Source organism: Atractosteus spatula, chromosome 15 (assembly GCF_055471065.1).
Source record: "Atractosteus spatula isolate fAtrSpa1 chromosome 15, fAtrSpa1.hap1, whole genome shotgun sequence".
NCBI classification, from domain to species: Eukaryota; Metazoa; Chordata; class Actinopteri; order Semionotiformes; family Lepisosteidae; genus Atractosteus; species Atractosteus spatula.
This window is the reverse complement of record NC_142720.1, coordinates 19,504,901-19,524,062: the sequence shown is the minus strand read 5'-3', so window position 1 is coordinate 19,524,062 and position 19,162 is coordinate 19,504,901. Positions and strand designations below refer to the sequence as shown.

The 19,162-nt window shown below is 37.4% G+C and overlaps 1 protein-coding gene across 1 annotated transcript; it reads left to right on the top strand.

Annotated features, from left to right (window-relative positions):
- The first annotated feature begins 3,686 nt into the window (after positions 1-3,686).
- On the top strand, positions 3,687-17,044 carry kmo (kynurenine 3-monooxygenase). Its single transcript, XM_088934425.1, has 15 exons — positions 3,687-3,847; positions 5,703-5,772; positions 6,505-6,602; positions 7,058-7,147; positions 8,621-8,669; positions 9,544-9,631; positions 10,178-10,343; positions 10,783-10,854; positions 12,244-12,365; positions 12,837-12,984; positions 13,373-13,430; positions 13,571-13,653; positions 14,752-14,853; positions 15,639-15,698; positions 16,347-17,044. Exons 1-15 carry the CDS (start codon positions 3,791-3,793, stop codon positions 16,485-16,487), a joined length of 1,404 nt encoding a protein of 467 aa, XP_088790551.1. The 5' UTR covers positions 3,687-3,790; the 3' UTR covers positions 16,488-17,044.
- Positions 17,045-19,162: the final 2,118 nt, after the last annotated feature.

Below are 19,162 nucleotides of genomic sequence, written 5' to 3'. Positions count from 1 at the left end.
ATCGCCGTATTATTTTGCACTGTTCTCTCTTTTGAACAGTAGCAGTTCACCTTATAGCCCACATGTAGAAAGTGATTGATGACCCATTGCAGTGATAAAATTGAGTACAGCAGCCTTTCAGGCTAGAACCTGAAACATCTCTGCTGATAGTCTGCCAAGCTTCATTAAAATCAGGGCAGCAGTTCCCAAGAAGATAAAAATGCTTTTGAATATGCCAGATAGGCTACAGTGCTGGACACCATTTTGTTTAAAAAATTAAATGGTTTATCTGCCACAGTATAAATGCCTTCCTGTATTAATTTGCTCAGCTACCCAGTCTGCAACCACAGCAAGTTTCACAAGTGTAAGAAATGAAAAGGAAAAGTCTTTAAAAGCAGGGTCCTAACAAATGTCCTGAGACATCCAGCCATCAGCAGAATCCTGCTTGTTCCTGGTAATGCTTTTAGGAATCCAGAGGGATAGGGTGCAATGTGGGAGGAGACCCTGGTTGAACTTAAACAACCATTCCGTCACAAGGAGCACAATTTAGAGACAACATGTAATCTAGTCACTGTGTCATTGGATGGTAGAGGGAAACCAATGTACCCAGTGGAAATCCAGATACTAACTCGCCAATCTGGAATTGGCAATAGGGCCCGGGAGCTGAGAGGCAGCAGTAATAATAACCTGGTCTCAAGCACAACCGTCCATCCATTTTCAAACCACTTTACCCAATACAAGGTCACAGGGGAGCTGGAGACTGTCCTGGCAAGCAAGCAACGGGCTCAAAGCAGGATACACCTTAGACCAGATGCCAATTCATCACAAGGTACACATAGGCACAGACACGAACACACTCTCACCAGGGCCATTTTCCCAGAAGCCAATTTACTCACCAGTACATCTTTGGGTGGAGCACCCAGAGGAAACGCACACGAACATAGAAAGAGTATACAAACTCCACATAGATAATTGAACCAGAGTTGAACCCAGAGCCCCAGGGCTGTGAAGCAGCAATGCTAACCACACCACCACCATCTCAGACATGTATCATTTTAAAAGAGGTCAGTCCTCCTGCAACATTGCCATGGTGAGGACACTAGAGGTCAGTATAAACTAAAATAATATTACTAGTTAATTAAGTCAGTCAGTAGAGTATAATATTGATAATTAAAATACAGTACACAATATTTTACAAATTTGGTATGAACTGTTACTCTTCTTTTTCCGTACAATTATTAATTAAATGTCAGTAGTACCTGATGTTGAAAGGAGTACTTTGTTCTTTTTTGGTAATGACGTGTACATTGACATGGGTGAAATGATATTATAAATGCCCACATTTTCATTACTTCATTCTGAATTATTACACAGACAACCTTTTTTTGTATTGGTGGCCAGTGTGACATGGTATACTTTATGTGAATTACTGAGATATTTTTAGAAAAGCTCCAGAACAGAAATAAATCTTAAAAGTATTATACAATGAGCTCAGTCTCCTGCCAACTTTATCTCATATTCATCTTGAATTTAAACTATATGGCACTAAAAGGTAATGTACTCACTGTACAGTATTTTGACATTTGCCAGCTGGTGTAATAAGCATTGAATGTAACTAAGGGCAACCTCAAGCTATTCTTAAACAGTCGAGCTCCCTATAACTACTGTATATGTTGTTGATACTCCTCAAAGATATGTAATAAAATACAGATCTTTTTTAGACACAGGCAAGAATAATCTGCTTATGCTCAGCTAAAGCACAATTGTGCTCTCTCCCTCTCACCAGATATTTCGACTTTAAGCTACTGTCAGTCACCAGTAAATTCTGCAAACTGACAGCATCCACTTGTCTGTCATCTGTCAGGTTTAAATTAAAAAGTAGTTTGAATATATTGCGTCTCTGAAGAAATGCAGAAATAAAGTATTAATCAGAATATTATTTCCATTGTATGAAAAAGTTTTGCCTGCTTTTAATATCAATGCTTGCAATAAAGAAGACAACATTAATTTCTTTTCTAGTGACAATGAATTTCCACATGAGCAGTTAAATTAATGAACAATGACTAAAGTATCTAGAAAATAATCTAAACGAACCACATATATTGTTTTAACCTTCTTTTATATTGCATTTATTTGATTTGATACACAATATTAAATCTGATTATAATGCCACAGCACCCATACTTAATTTCACTCATACTTTTCTGATCATCTTGATCATGAGGAGCAGAGCTGTGAAAAAGACATAAGCATACGGTTCCTTGCAGAAGTATTCACTCCCAATGATACTCCATTTTGTTGAATTACCAGTGATGTACAGTACAGTATATACATTTTTGAAGTGAGTGTTTTTAATCAAAACTTGGATGCTCAAGCTAAATGTTTAAATGGATGAAAGAAGTTAAATGGCAGTGAAAACTCCAAAGAAAAATAAAACTAAAACACAAACTGAAATATGTGCAGTAATTTTACACATTGGTGGAAATCCATTTATTTGAAGCTCCAATGGTACGATCAAAGTGGAGCTTTAGTTGGTACAAGGCATGGTAGTTAGCAGTACTGCCTCAGATCCCTGTTGTCCTGGGTTCAATTACAGCTTGGAGTGCCTGTCTGTCGATTTTGCATATCCCTATATTTGCTTGCTTGTTTGCTTCAGTTCCTTTTTACCTTCCTAAAATATGAAAATCAAGATAGACTGGCTACACTAAAACACCCGGTTTTGTGGAGGGTCAACCGGACAGACTGGGAGGCCTCCACTCTTTCATGACTTATAATGCTCATGTTACAATTGCTCTTTCTTAAGTAGCTCAACCTCTTTACATCATATAGTCAAGTTATTACAGATCATATTTAAAGCGTGCACTATTCTTAAATATAACGACTGCAAGAAGGAGGGAGACAAACAATCCAGGCAGAGATCATAACAGGCAAGAAGACCCAGACTTTGCACAGCTGCTTTAATGTAAGAGGCACTTCTATATAGGTTTACCTCATATTATTAAACAAATCTCATAATGTTCCCACAAAATGCAAACACCCTCAGGTTTGATCAGTTACAGGTGCCATGGCAGAAATAAAACATGCATGTAGGCAAATAAAGGCTCTGGGATGTTGTGACACTTAAAACGGATAAAGGATAAAGTAGCTTTCTAATACTGTATTGAAATAAATATGTAAAATTACTTAGATAGAGACAGTAGCATCTTTGAAACTGGAGAGGGAGCCAGCTACCTAAAAACAGCAATAATAAAAAATACATCCATAGACATAATATGCAGTACTACACAAATAAGACTTTTACACTTATAACTCTAGGTTAATTAACCTGAAGGCATTCTTATAGATTAGGCATTTCAAGATTAGCACTGCTCTGCGACCGTGAAACTACTTATCTTTTCCAACTAAGATTAGCATTTATCTCACAGATATTTAAAAAAAACATGTACCTAGCAGGAATTTCAACCAAAGTTTTGTCCTCAAGTAATTGTTTAGCTAAGATCTATTGACTGGAAGAACAGCAAAACTATGGTGTGTGGGACAATATTTACAAGTGACTTTCAAAACAGTTCATACTGAAGTTCCTATATTTCATTTGTCTGAATTGTGGGAAAACAAGAACTGAAACCAGGTCAGACAACGAAGCCACCCTACATGGTTTGCTCCTCCCCCAGATGATCTATAACTTTCAACCGTGCCTCTCGGGAATCACTGGTGCAATAATTGGGAAATCATCAGCACAAGCAAGCTGTGGAGCTCTTCCTGACCTCATAAACTAAAGGCCTAACCGAGGACAAGTGTTACACGCCCTGCAATGGACCACTCAGCTGGCAAGAACAAAGTTAAAGTTGCAGTTGTGGGAGGAGGTTTGGTAAGAAATTAAATTAAAACTCTATACTGTATCATGCTGTACTGAATATGCCAGGAGCAGAGTCAGTTATAAAATGTGACACCTAAAGTACATTCATAAGACACTCAATTGGAAATATAAGACTTGGAAGTGTGAATCTTATTGTATCAAGTAACCATTTTGCTTTGTGCCTTATTTTTGGTGACTTCTTTTCATTGCATCATGCCTGCTTATTATTGAAATGCAGCAGTGGTCTACAGTATATCAATATGTCACTATTCATAGACAAATGCAGCCATTATTATGTGAAATCAAATTTTTGTCTCCTATGATGTGAGATGTTACATGTATGGTTTTTGAAAATGAAACCCCTGGAACCCTTTCTATGTGGTTTTTGTGTGAGACTCCTACTGTATTTAATCAGATGTGATGGGGGATATCCTAACAGGGGATATATGACTTTCAGAATTATCAGTTTTCTGTAGCAGCTCCAAAGAATGTCATCAAGGAGATAATAATGGGGCTTAAAAATAATTTGTCAGGGATGTGGAGCCATCATCCAGGTGGATGCTACACATTGGTGGTGGTGGAGGGGAGTTCTCATTACCTGTAAAGCGCTTTGAGTAGAGTGTCCAGAAAAGCGCTATATAAGTGTAAGCAATTATTAATTATTCTTATTAGAAAAATACCAATCTGATATGTAACCCAGTGGGTTATGATGGAGGGTTAATGTCACATTCAGGCTTTGAGCTTTCCAGATTGTTTGAATGTACCTCTAAAATATAAGTAAATCTATGGATGGAGTCAAGTCATGATGTGAGATAGATTAACTGCTTACATGTATTTTTTAAAAATATTTGGAATAATGTTTCCGGTGGGTGGCTTGGTGGTTTGATGGTTAGTACAGTTTCCTCACAGCCCTTGGGAATGAGTTCTATTTCAGGCTCTGTCTGCAGTTTGCTTGTTGTCTGTCCTGCAATGGACTGGTGTCCTGTCCACGGCGTACCTTGACACCTTGTTTTATGAAGCTGATGGATTTAAAAAATATTTTTGTGGAAGATGTGAGTCCCATCTATGTTTGGAATTTTCTTATAAATTCCTGAGAAAAAAGCACAGTATTACAGATGTCCTACTTGCTTCCTCTAAAACAAATCTCTTGGGGTGGCATAAAGTTGTAGTCACATTATGTATTCGGAAATTGAATTAACAGAATAACAGACAAACGTGTGATATAAAGTAAATGTGACTTTTTTCAACATACATGGATATACTTTTGAAAAAAACAGTAAATTAGGTCATTTAGAAATTAGTAATCCCTATTCATCATTTGCAGGAAAACTCATATTTCCCTTTAAAACAATATCATACCTGACAGACTTTGCTTTTTGAAACCCAGGAAACCCATCTGTGGTATCCTAACAGGCTTTGATTTTTCCAGTGGGTATGAATTCTGATGTTATGTTGATAGCCTGATGTGCCTGAAGAAACATGGAAGTGATTCCAAATCAGCATTCCAGTTCCTCGTGTAACATCTACCTCTTGTAGATAATATAAACAAGCTATTCTAATTGTTCTGTAAAAGAGTCAAGAAGGACTTCATAGAAATTGGCAGACATTCTTTAGTACAGTATGTGATGCCTCGTGTGTTTGTAAAACAGAGGATCACACCCACTTAACACAGAACCATGAGTCTGGGAGTTAAGAAAACCTTCAAGATCATTACTTAAATATTGCTTGCAGGTGGGACCCACAGACTGGCTTTAAAAGTCATGCTGTATTGATTTGGCCAGCTATCTTTTCATTTGCTGTAATTAAATTATACAAGTCTGTGAAGCCATTAAAGAGACAAATTGTATATTTTCTTTTTTCTTCTTAGGTTGGTGCTTTAAATGCCTGCTTCTTTGCCAAAAGAGGTTTTCAAGTTGAGCTTTATGAATCTAGAGAAGGTAAGTCTTTTATAGCTGGCCATTTTTAGCTGTTGCTGGCAAATTATTATTTCATTCGCAAATGCCAAATATTGTACTTTACGGATTGCCTTAATGTCTCTCAGAATACAGAGATATTACATCACCTGAGATTTGATACAAGCAGTATACCACAGTAATCGTCTTTCTGGATGTATTTGATTAGAGTAAAAATACTCCTGACCAAAAGGACAATATAATCAGTACAAGCAATAGAAATGAAGTTTTATTCGTAGGGCTGTTGTTCCCACTCTCCATGACAAAGTGAGAAATGTGGCTATTCAGAAGATCTTTGGAGTAGGATCACTACTGCTCCAGATCAAGAGGAGACAGTTGAGCTAGTCCTGCTACATGGTAATGATGCCCCACAGGAGGCCTCTACCTAAGGTCCTCCAGGCCTTTTTCCCTGACCCAGTGCATGCTGGAGGGCTGGAGGGTGACTCATAAATCACCTAGGAGGTCTTGAATCTGTTGAGGTGGAAAAAGAGGTGTGGTCTTCCCTGCTCAACATGCTTTCTCCCTGGTTTTCTCTGGAATAAGAGGACAGAAAATGGGTGGATGACTTTTCTTGTTTGATTTAATGAGCTAATTCCAAGCTTTATATAAAAGCACATACATATCCTGCCTTCAAATTTTGCCTGTGCATTTACCAGGCTGGGACTGTACAATTAATCATGTCCCCACATATCATTTGTTTTATATGATTTCCCCTAGATATTCGAAGAGCCAAAGTGGTCAAAGGGAGAAGTATTAACCTGGCTCTTTCTCACAGAGGTCGAGAAGCTTTGGAAGCTGTCGGAATGGAAGATAAGGTAGAGTTCTAAACCCCATGTGGCGTTCGTACTGTAGAAGTCTCACTGTACTGCGCAGCAGTGAAAATGAGGGTATGTCAAATACAATTTTAATGAGAAGCAAGTGCCCCAGGGCAGATGATTGCCATTTAGATCATCATGGTAAATCTTTTACTGATTGCTCCAAGTTCAATTCTGGAGGTCAGATTTCTGTCCTCACCATGGGCCCTTATTCAATCCAGTCAGTTTTTATACAGTCACAGCTGTTTTACAGTGAGCATTTAGGGTGACTCATTCTCACGTCTTCTCTGAGAGGTCTTTGAAGGACACTGACAGGAAAAAGTCCATCTTAAATCTTTGCAAAGAGTCATCTGAAAGTATGCTCAAAAGATTGAGTTTTTTTGTAATTATTTAACTTTTTATTATGATAAAAAGCAGCATGTTAAAATCCCTGCTACTCGAACTTTTGGTTTTAGGTGGTGTCAAAAGGGATCCCCATGCATGGAAGAATGATACACTCTCCGAGTGGGAAAAGATCACCAATCTTCTATGGCAAGAAAGGACAGGTATTGCAGTTTTTGAAATGCTGTGTGGATAACATTTGTAACCTCTTCAAAATCAACATGCTCATTAAACACGTCTGTTAATGATTGCTGCTGCCTCATCAGGCTGAAATAATTGCATAATGTGGGAATACATTGGAACAGGAGACAGTGTAAACGAATTGTTTTCAGCACATTTTATACTGTAAAATGTTTTCATCCCTGCTAACCTGTTGTAGAAAGTTTTTATGCTGTCCCCCCCCTGCCAGAAATAGAGAACAAACCTAAGTGTTTTAACACCAGCTGAATGTTTGAACCAGATTAGAATGACTTCTTATTCTCTTACATGTTCAGCTTGGAAGTTACTCATATTAAAATAATATCATATTTCAGTTTTACACTGCAGGATCATATTCTGGATTTGAGTTTGACTCCTGCATTAATCACAGCTAAAGATAGAGCAGTGTTCAGATAAGAAATGTCTTACTGAAGGTTATGATAAAAAAATAAAATGCATTATTTTGCTATTTGTGCAACACAGATCTAGGCCAAATGTATCCATATACATTTCTGTGATTATTATGATTAATTGAGCAGTGGATTGAACAGCAGGGTCTTAGACTCTCAGAGTAGAAGAGCTACATACAGTGGTAATGATGTCACAGGAGGTTAGTAAAGCAAGGAAATCATTGCACAGAGCAAGTGAATAATCACTATACAGAGAAAGATGGGATTTATACAGCGTTCCACAGGGGAACAAACAATTAACTTCTGTAGTCCCTTAGGTGTAAGATAAAAACAGCAGTTTTGATGGATGTGCGAAAATTGAAGTGAAGGCAGTTGCCTCAGGTAATGTCATGAGGTCTTAGCAGAAGTTATTTGGGAAGAATATAAATGTGATCAGCATTGGCAATACCATTAGAAAGGCACTTGCCTGATCCAGGCATCATGGATTGCATCCCTAGTCATTTCACTGGTTGACTGTGACGAGGGATCTCACAGAGTTGGCTGAGTGCTGGGAGGGGTTAGTAGCCAGGGCTCTTCTGCGTGCACGTGACAATGTGACCCTTGTAGCCTCTCAGGCACTTGCAGGTATGCGGTGCTGTGGGTGACAATGCGACATGCCTCTCTTCCAGTGGGATAAGAAACTACAGTGTTCCAGAGTGTTTGGTGGACCGGTTGCTTCTAATTTGTAATATTACTGTTGAGCTTTTCAGTCAAGGAAATTGATGGGCAACAAGAGGCATTTGCTTTTTAAGAGCAGGAAAGTTCTCTCAGATGCTCAGAATGATTGGACTAACTGCAGCAAAACAATCTATTTTACTAGATAGGCAGGAGATGCTTAAATCACAATTAACTGCATTAATTTGCAGGAATTGTACAGTACATTTCAAAATGAAGTACAGCTAGATTACAATTTGCTGGTGAAAAACATGTGACATTGTGGTCAGATACTTTTTCTCATCCTCAGAATTTATTTATTTCCCTATATTGCAGTACATCCTATCTGTGGACAGAGCCAACCTCAATAAGGAACTCTTGTCTGGTAAGTAATAAATCACATTTGTTGTGATTTATTCTAGAATATACTAGCTAACCAGTTTGTAAAAATAAATAACATCATACTATATCAGTGGCTAATGTGTAATGGCTCCATTCACAGTGTAGGTAAAAAAAGCATTTAGCTTGGAGGTACAATTCACCCCAAACCAATCAAATTCTTAGACTCTTAGTATCTACATGTTAGTGTTTATTATTTCTCATTGATGGTACTGGGGGAGTACAATTGATAAATGAAGTCCTTTATCTAACCACAGAGCCTGTGAAGCACGCACTTGATATAGTGGTGGATTCAATCACATTTAACCAATACAAACTATGTGAGAACAGGTGAGAAGGAACAACCCCTTCCTTTTAGTGGCAACACTTGTATCAAAGGACAATTTGGCCTTTATGCTAATGTCATTCTTGGTCTTTTAACGAGAGGTAATTCAATTAATTTTCTACCTGTGCCTCTGGAGGTGTGATTCTCGAAAAGGCTGTTAAATTAATCAGCTAGATCACTTCGTCTCTATTTGGTAAAGGTGGAAAAGGGAATACATCCATTTGCAGCTGTTTTCAAAACACAACTTTCTTCACATTCAATACCCAGGCTTAGCTTTATCTCAGCCATCAGGGCTTTTCATAGCAAATATCAGGAATATAATTTGGTTCTAAGATGTAATATGATCTGCTTAGAAAATATTTTCTACTCCGCAATAACGCTACTTTACAGGTACAGTATACAGTATGTAAAAAATGATTTTCAGATTTTTTTAAAACAAAAAATGTCATTTTGTGAATTTCATATGCTTTAATATATGCATTCAGGTGCTTTAAAGGAAGATAACATTAACATTTTCTCTACTTTTTTTTTTAAGCGGCTGAGGGTTATCCTAACACTAAGATGAACTTTGGACACAAGCTACTGGGTTGGAATTTGGAATCTGGGGCAATGACATTTCTTAGGTAAACAATAAGAACACACACTTGTATACTTGTGCCTCCTGCTGAGAAAAAATAATAGTATTAGAAATTAGAATTAGAAATAATAGAAGAACTTTTTTCTTCAGTATCTGGTAATAAAAGCTTGTCCCCTTGTAGGTGGCTACTGTATTCTTGACCATTAAGGGTTATTTTTTACTGAATAATGACGAATTGATCTGAAGTGAAAAGACAAGGATATTGATGTGCAATAATTCTTTATTCATTCTTTCCACATATAGACTCAGATTTAAGTTTTGTGCTTTTACAGTTTACAAGGAGAAAATGAAGCTTCTTTAATGATGTCTACTTATTGAAAATTAAGAGGTTTCTTGTGTCAGCTTGACAAATGCAGCTGCTGAGAAAGAACGAATTGCTGGTTTGACATTTTCACCTTTTGTGACATCCCAATAATTTTCTTTTCTTCTGAACAATGTCAACTTCATACCTGTTTTTTTTAATTATTTCTGTGACTTTGATGCTTAAGAGAACATAATGCTGTGCCTGTACTGTATCTTTGTGTGGATGCAGGTCAGATGGCTCAAAAGAAGAAATGGTGTGTGACCTTATTGTGGGTTGTGATGGGGCCTTTTCAGCCACCAGAAAGCAGTTCATGCGTCAAAGCCGGTTTAATTACAGCCAGACGTACATTCCACATGGCTATATGGAACTCACAATACCTCCAAAAAATGGCGATGTAAGGAACTCTTTAGTGCGCATGTGTATAAAATAGTCAGGGTAGATGAAAGTACAGTGATGGGTACAGCTTTAAAATAAAAGCTTTTCTTAAAATTCAGAAAACAGGAAGCCTCCATGGTCTTTTCTGTGAAATATTTATGTCTATCTGCTCTTATATGTACTGTAAAAGATAACTCTTGACAGGGTTTTCAAAATAAAACTGTCTAAAATCTAAAGGACACAGGCCAAATTTCTTTCAGGTCTTCTTGGAGAGAGGTTGTTAATTTGTGGGCTCGTGATAAAAAACTTAAGTATTGTTTGTTTTTCCAGGGCGGGGTTTGGATTGTTTATGCAACGATCAATTGATGGATCCATTTCATGACAATCAATGCAAGCTTTTTGCTGCCCTGGCTGTTGTTTAAGCCTCCACTTACCTCCTTTGTTGATGTTTCTAACAGTTTGCCATGGAACCTAATTACCTCCACATCTGGCCAAGGAACACCTTCATGATGATAGCTCTACCAAACTTAGTAAGTGCTGTTTGAGTAACAGAAAGAAAGTGTTGTTACTCAATGCAGAATCTGCTTCATTTCTCATATTCAAATCAAATTAGTGGAGACACAAAAATAATGTTTAAGTGATAAAATATTATATTCCTGGGATTCTCTTTGTCTTGATTCTTATTACATCTTATTACAGAGTTACGCTTTTAAACATGTCTTTAATTAAATTGGAACAAAATGTATGCTATATAAGTTCACCGCTGTACCATGAAGTATAATAGGTTTCATTGGAGTGACCAACTCTGTCCCAAGAACTTAGTGGGCAAATGATCCCCAAGGAGTTTACAGTAGTAGATAATTTATGAGACAGTGACAGGATCGGAGGAGTGTTTGGTGAGAATAGATCTGGAAATGTAATTTTGAGCTAGACTGTTCAGAGGCTTGAATATTAGAACCATGATATTTAATTTGACTTTAAATTTCAGCTCAATGCTAAAACTGTTATAACTGTTCATGACATTTCATTCAGCTTAACTTCAGGCTGCTGAATTATAAACGCACTGTATTACAGCCTTTTTAAGGAGTCAGTGGGAAGTACATCAGTTTAGTCAGTATGAGAAAATACATTAAGCATGAACGTTTCTGAATCTATTTCAGAACATTTCAAGCTACAGTGAATGTTTAGCACCTGTAAAAAGAAGTCATATTAAAAGTGATATTAAAAGTCTGCTCCTTAAAGGACAGGATTGGATTAGAGATAACACCAAGATTTTATACATCTGTGCAAGGTAGAATCTCATCTCCGTCAATGAATGAGTTGAAATTTTCATATTTTCAGAGCTGATCTTATTAGAATTTTGCTGCAAGGGATTCTGGGACCTAAACACTTACAGCCTTTCCAATCATTTCAGCAAGGCTGTATGATCAATAGTCAGAAACAACACAAAGATCTAATAAGGGTAGAGACAAAACCAGAATTAGCATTTATCAATAACGTATTGACAATCTAGCTCATAGATCTGAAACCAGACTAAAAGAGTTCAGTGGGACTGTTAACAGATAAACTAGATAAACAATAGACAGTAGACATCTATCTTAGTAGATATACATCTACAGACTAGATGACTTTGTGGTTGATATACAATAGTACGCTCAGAGACCTTTACCAAAAATAGTAGATGAGAAACAGGGTTTCAATGACAAAGGCAATCTAGGATGTTAACAATGGTTTAATTACAACCAAAAGCTTAATCCTCATGACTGCATAGCTCAGAACCATTTTCTCTTCTGACTGTGTTGTGCAATGGAAAATGGAAAATGTAACTGACCTCATGATTGCAAGTTCACATGACTCCAGTGCTGCAGATTAAAGTCATCCCTTTTCTGTGGAATCATTATTTATTCCTTTCTTCACAGGACATGACTTTTACCTGCACCCTTTTCATGCCTTTCGAAGAGTTTGAGAAAATCACTACTCCAGAACAAGTCATGGAATTTTTTGAGAGATACTTCCCAGATGCTATTCCTCTCATTGGAATGTAAGGGGCATTTGTGTGTACAGCAGCCTCATGGCTAAATGTGGTCAACCATTTACATGAATGGATAAAAGGTGACCTGTCTTTGTTTTTGCAACCAAGAGCTTGCAAGTGGTAACTAATCATGGAGACTTTCAAGAACATTTGAAGTGTATATCCCTGTTTTCGAGAGCCAGAATATAACAGAAAGAACATTGTAGAAGTATTTTAAGACTTCTGTATGGTATGCTTACAGAAATAAACTTGTGTGTCACATGAAAGGTTGACATTTTGTCATTTAAATGACACATTTGTAAATTTAGAATCCACACTGGAAGAACAAAAATCTTTGTCAGCCTAGCCTTATCACGTATCACTTCTAAAAGCAGTATTTCACCCTGTTCTTTTTCTCTGAACATAAGCTGGTCCTTGTGATCTCTCTTCATGACAGTTTAGCGCTCACAGTAAGCTTGGATGTCTATTCCTCCCCATTAGAGCGGCCCTGAGAAAGGATTTTTTCCGCCTGCCACCGCAGGCCATGGTGTCAGTGAAGTGCTCTTCGTATCACATTGGAACCAAGTGTGTGCTAATGGGAGATGCAGCCCATGCTGTGGTTCCCTTCTATGGGCAGGGCATGAATGCGGTAAGTTATAAAAGAGATCGGCCTTGCCATTTTTATATTGTAATCTGTCCATTTTTTTAATTTAACCATCAGATCAAGTCTTTTATTATGTATATTTTTAAAATGTTATTATTTTGCACATTACATTACTCAAGTACTAAAAATGAGCTTGTCCTAGTTACTGTCCTGAATTTTACATTGCTGATTAGCTGAGTTATGCAATATGAATTACATTTTCCTATTCTTAACAGTTGTGAATGGGTAATCTCATTGAACATAAATCAAAGGCTTATTAAAATAAGCACTGGGAAATGTTGAATTCATTGTGACTGTATTGTCTAAGGTTGGTGGAATTCAGTTATCAAATTTCTTTTGCAGACTATCACTGTGTTTTCTCCCTCCTTTATAGGGCTTTGAAGATTGTCTTGTTTTCAATGATTTAATGGATCAATATAACAATGATTTAAGTGAGTACATTTTGGAAATTTCTTTTCACAAAAATTGTTTTCATTTCAGTATGAAAAGGAAGTAAGCTTATAAACCTATGAAGAAAATAAATACCAAATACAGTGCATTTTTTAACAAATTTACTCTTACTTTCTTTTAGGCAGAGTTCTTCCAGAATTTTCAAGACTTCGAGTGCCTGATGACCATGCTATAGCAGACCTCGCTATGTACAACTATATTGAGGTAACACAATACAGTAAAGTGGATAAATAGTGACACAATAACAGAGACTTTTTCCTCTGTTATTTTTTAAACTGTTTTGAGTGACAAATTGTTACATGTTAACAGTCTGAGAGAGACAACAGTGTAGTTCATTCTTCATTGTAACTCCAAGGTTCTCTAATATGCATTAATAATATTCACTAATTGCTTCTCTGAACACAAAGCTCCTTCACCTTTTTATAATGCACATTTAATGTGAGGGCTGTTCTCTGTCCATTGTCTTCCTTTCCCTAGGAAAGATGCATAACTTTGAAATGTTCATATATTCACTGAAGCAGAAACACAGAACACATGCATATAAATGTTGTTTTTACTGAACACACAGTTATTTAAATCATCATAAAATGTACAGGGCAGTTTTACTGTTTTTTTTTTCTCAAGATTTAAACAGAAATGTAAATATGTACAGTATCCTTACACGATTTTTCTGGCAGCACTCAAAGCCTAGTTGTCCAGTTACTGTTAGTATTGGGAGGGCGGTTTTGGCTGATATTACTCAAAGACACTGAGTTTGCAACACATTTTATTAAGAGAAAAGGGGTGCAAAAATATGAGTAATTCAGCAGTCAAGTGAATAAGTCTCTTTGAACCATTTGTTTCCAGATGAAAGAGAGACCACTAATTTACCTGGCAACACACACACATTGCCCTGCTCTCTGTATATTGTTTTTCTAAACTTTTGAATGCTGCTATATTTTTGTTTTCTTTGTATACAAGGGTGTTCTCATTTCACTAATTATTCTACATGTGCACTAAGAGTAATTAATGGGAACACACTTTTACTTATATTTTTCTTTGTAAAGAAATACTGTGGCTATTGCTGTTGTTGGTTTTAACCTAAATGACAATTTTGCATCCGTTTATTCTACATGTGGAATAGCTTTGATTTTTTGGTTTATGCATAAAATATTCCGAAACACATCAGTCTCAAGCATGTTTCTTACTGTACCTAAGATTTCTTCTTTCTAGAAATCTACTATGAAATATACTGTGATAGGCTCATTAACAAAGATAAAAGACATATGTTTGCAATTTTAAAAGCAAACCTGTTTTTTTCAGATGCGTGCACATGTTAATTCCAAGTGGTTCCTGTTCCGAAAATATCTTGATATGGTTCTTCATTTCCTCATGCCTAATACCATAATCCCTCTATACACTATGGTGAGTCAAAACTACTCCAAAAAGGTTTTCATTCTGTGCAAGTTTTAGCCTGAACAGGGATTAAGATTCTTTATTGGTATACAAAAGAATATATATGAATATACTGTATGTTGTTCCTTCTTTTTTCAGTATTATAGTAGTATGTCTCAAGTCTGATAGCAGTGGGACCAGAGTGTTAGTAAATGTGTAACACGTATATGGTACATGTAGATAATCACATACACGGTCACCACTGTATTTTGAAAACAGCAAAGGAGGAGAGGAGATGCTATTGGCATTAAAGTGTCTTCATTAATGTAGTGCAGTGAAAAAATATAATTCACATCTGTTACTATTTTCACCCAAGGCCTTCTACATCAGTCCTACACATTTAACACAACAGCCTCTTGTCTTGATTGAGGCACATAATCATTGGCAAACTATTACCATAATGATCACATTATTTCTATCATTGACCATTATTAGGCAGGCAATGGTCAGGGAAAATACACAAGGGATGGATAAGAGGCAGAACTGTGCAAGTAAATGAAAAATTAGAGAATAGAAGAACTCCCATCTGCAGGTTTTGAATTGCTATGTACTGTAAGTGGATTGTTTTTCAAACAACCAGCCAACAGAATGGATTCAAAAGAGGTTTTATAGACTCTGTTATTCTTAATTTTTCCAAGCCTTGACAGAAAACAATGGATCTTCAATTGCAGTGTTTTGCACAGCAGCCTCCATACTGCAAACAGAGCGTCTCTGCACTCAGGTCACCCCGTCTTTGACTCGCCTTGTTCCTACAGGTTACATTCACCAGAATCAGGTACCATGAGGCAGTAAATCGATGGCAATGGCAGAACAAGGTAGGGGGGCTTTTTGCTGACCTGTCATTCACTGAACTGCCCAAAGGTGACGGGGGTTTCTTAAAAGCTTTACATTACTGTACTTGCTCACATCAAGGTGGAAAACTGCCTTTCAGTTTTTTGGTTAGATCCCAATAGGCACGAAATGGAGAGACGAGACACGCAGAGTGTATTTGGCGTAACTAGCCTGGCTGCCCAGACCCCCCACACACCCTCTGCATCGTGAGGGCAGAGCCGGGGAGTTGCTGCAGGAGTGTATATACTGTAGACAGGAAGTCCCGTCCCGGGTGCAAGGCTTATAATACGTCAACCAGCAGCAGTGTGCAAGATTAGGATCTTCCAAATCTTCCTTTGAGTCTTCCTTTGAAGATCTTTGGATCTTCATTCCTAATCTCTGTTATACCTTTGTTCCATAATCCCATAAAGTACTGTGCCTATTCAACATCATATTAATCAAATCGCTTTTTGATATTTTAAGAGACTTTTTTCTAACTGAGCTTTGATTTTTTTAATCAATTTTAATTTTAAATTTTCATTTATGTTATACTCCTTATGGTTAAAATGTTACAAAAGCAATAAGAAACTTTCATGTAAAGAGACCATGTTGATGCTTTCCTTTAAAAAAAACACTGCTCTGTTTCCATTCAGGTGATCAACCGAGGCCTGGTATTGTGTGCTGTGGCATCAGTAACAGGTGGAGCATACATGCTTGTCAAGTACTGTCCCCGTGTTCCTAGTGTTCAGCTGCATCAGCTGTGGAGCAGGGCTCAGAGCCTGAAGCTTTTCTAGCATCGCCACCAAGGTGATCCTCAGATATCAGTGCCTCAGGGCAGATGAATTTAAATCACTGTAACCATGAAGGGCATCGAAACAAGTATGCCAAATGATTTCACAGGCTGTTTGGGTGAGAAACAGAACTATTGAAATTGATTTTTATTTTAAGAATGTAGTGCTTTGAATAATTTAAAATTTCACAATTTGCTGTTTTATGTAAAGAAAATATAATGTGGCCCTGGGTGCAGTGATTTTTGTCATATAGGGTACAGTAACTTATACACAGTTAAATTGCGCACACAAACAGTAGGGCAAGGAGATGCCTGATTGTGTAGCAGAATTTCAGAATTCTCTGAAAGAGATCAGATACGAAATACTGTACTTGATAAACCTTGACAATATTGTCCTCATTGCTTTGTTATTCTCACAGCAAATTTGATTTAAAGTGAAATTTAAATGTAACTAGGACCTTTGTTTGTAAACAAAACACTAATAAAACCGTCAGAATGCAGAAATTTAAATCTGTATTAATCTAATAAACACCAGAAAAGCACAATAAAAGGGTTAAATACTGTAGTCTGCATTGATTTCACCCCTTTCACTTTTGACATCTTGTTAGATGAGCAGAACAGGACATGCACTATGGATTTTACAACATAATTGCAAGGCAAAAAAGCTCACTGTGTTAGTCATAACACTATGGAAAATTATGATGTCACACCTGGGCCAATCAAACGTACTTCTGTTCTATATACTGTACGTGGTGAACACACGAAAACCTTTAAATCCTTTAAAATGGACAGAGTATAATATTTATGAATGCTGCCCTTTTTCCAACAATAATTAAGTATATGAGTGTGAAGGAAAATAGAATGTTTTAATGGCTATTGTAATATTTCTGTAATAAATTATTGAATGCCTGTTTGTTTGAGAATTATGTTGAAAAAAGGTAGATAAGAAGCATCACTAATCTAGAAAAGGCTTTATGGAAAAAAAATTTACTTGGTAATCTTTACAGATTATCACTATATACAGAATGAAAGAGTGGAGTATGCAGAAGACGGATGTTTGATGGGAACCTTTACTCATTTATCAAAAGGTCAAAGCCCAGAGCAGATAACCTGTTCCATTAACACCACCTTCAGTCACCTGATCTACAGGCTACTGTAAAACACTTTTTTTATTAACATACAGCAAGACAAAGCCATATGTACAGTACAGTATATACACATGAGTTGCCAGCTCGAGTCCTCAGGGTTGTGAATCCAGAAGGTTTTTTAGGTCTCCTTAAGTTATCTGCAGCACTTCGCCTGGAAGAAGTGTTATTTTATCAAAGGTACTTCGATCACTATCATTCCTCCACAATGTCTAGTTGAAGAGAGAAGTGTGTTAGGCTTCAGGCCAGAAGACCAGAGATGGAGATTGTCATTATATCCAAAGCCACCTCACGTAAGTATTCAGATACACAGTATACCATGTGACATGCCAGTATGATGAGCAAGATAATCACATCCCTGCCAGTGCCTCACCTTGATTTTGTGTATTTTGAGTGCCTGTTCATTCAATCTCACAGACAGAACCACTGCAGGCTCCTATGTCTTTCACTGTTCCCCCCTTGGGAATGTATGCACATTCCTCTTTTGGTCTTCTCTCTTGGTTTCACTCACTGAAATCTTGAGCTCAGTTCCACATCATCACTAATCAGGCACTGGAGAATTCTACGCAAACCAAAACATCTTCAATTCCTCTTCACTAATCTAATCACCTTAACTCTAATCAACTCTTCTCTTTCAGCTCTTTGCTTGTCTTCTCCAAGCATGATACTTGTGAACAACCACTCATTCCTCAGGTACAGTATATCGGTTGATCCTGTTTGGCCAGGGACATCTCTTGGTCTTCCCCAATCACCTGCACCCTTGACACAGCAGCAGTCAGTTTGTTGTTCTCTCATACCATACTCCTGGCCACTGCTGGTATAGCCCAGGAGTACCCAGGACTCCACCTGTACCACTTAGACAACCTCTTTCAGCTGTGGGGAGAAGATATGCAGCTACCTTCTCAGGTAGTGCCCTATTATCCAGGTGCTAATGCTTCCCATCAGTCCTGGCTCAGCTGTTCAGCCCTGTTCCTCAGCAGTGAACTTCAACCCCATTGGGCCTGGCAACCAAACTACCAAGTAGCCTGCCTGTCTAGCAATTGTGATTCTCCTCAGTATAGTCTGAGCGATATATTTTCAAGTATCCCTTTCTCACTGAGTCTTACAAGCCTTAAAGCCATTGCTACTCAGAACCTACTCCAGAGCTCTCACTCTTCTTCATTCCATGTTGATGTCTAGGCACAGGCTGAAACCCTTTAATCTTTCCTTTAAAGCCGTGTCTCACTCAATCAGACCATGCAATTGTATAATCTGGGGAATCTCTACAGGGGTGGTTACAGGGAAGTGGTGTGCAGTAGGATTATGTCCTGATGATAAAAAATGGAAAATAAGAGATAGCATATTTAGACATTTAACACAAAGCTCGTGGGTGTCTCAAGCAAGTAGGTGACTAGCTATGTTGTTAAAATTGTTTTCATGGGCCCTGGTAAGGAACATCAGAGTTAGATCTTCAGATTAACAGCTGCTAGCAATTAAATGAACAATATGGGCTAAATGAGTTCCTGTTATTTGTACCCTTAACTTTAACATCCAG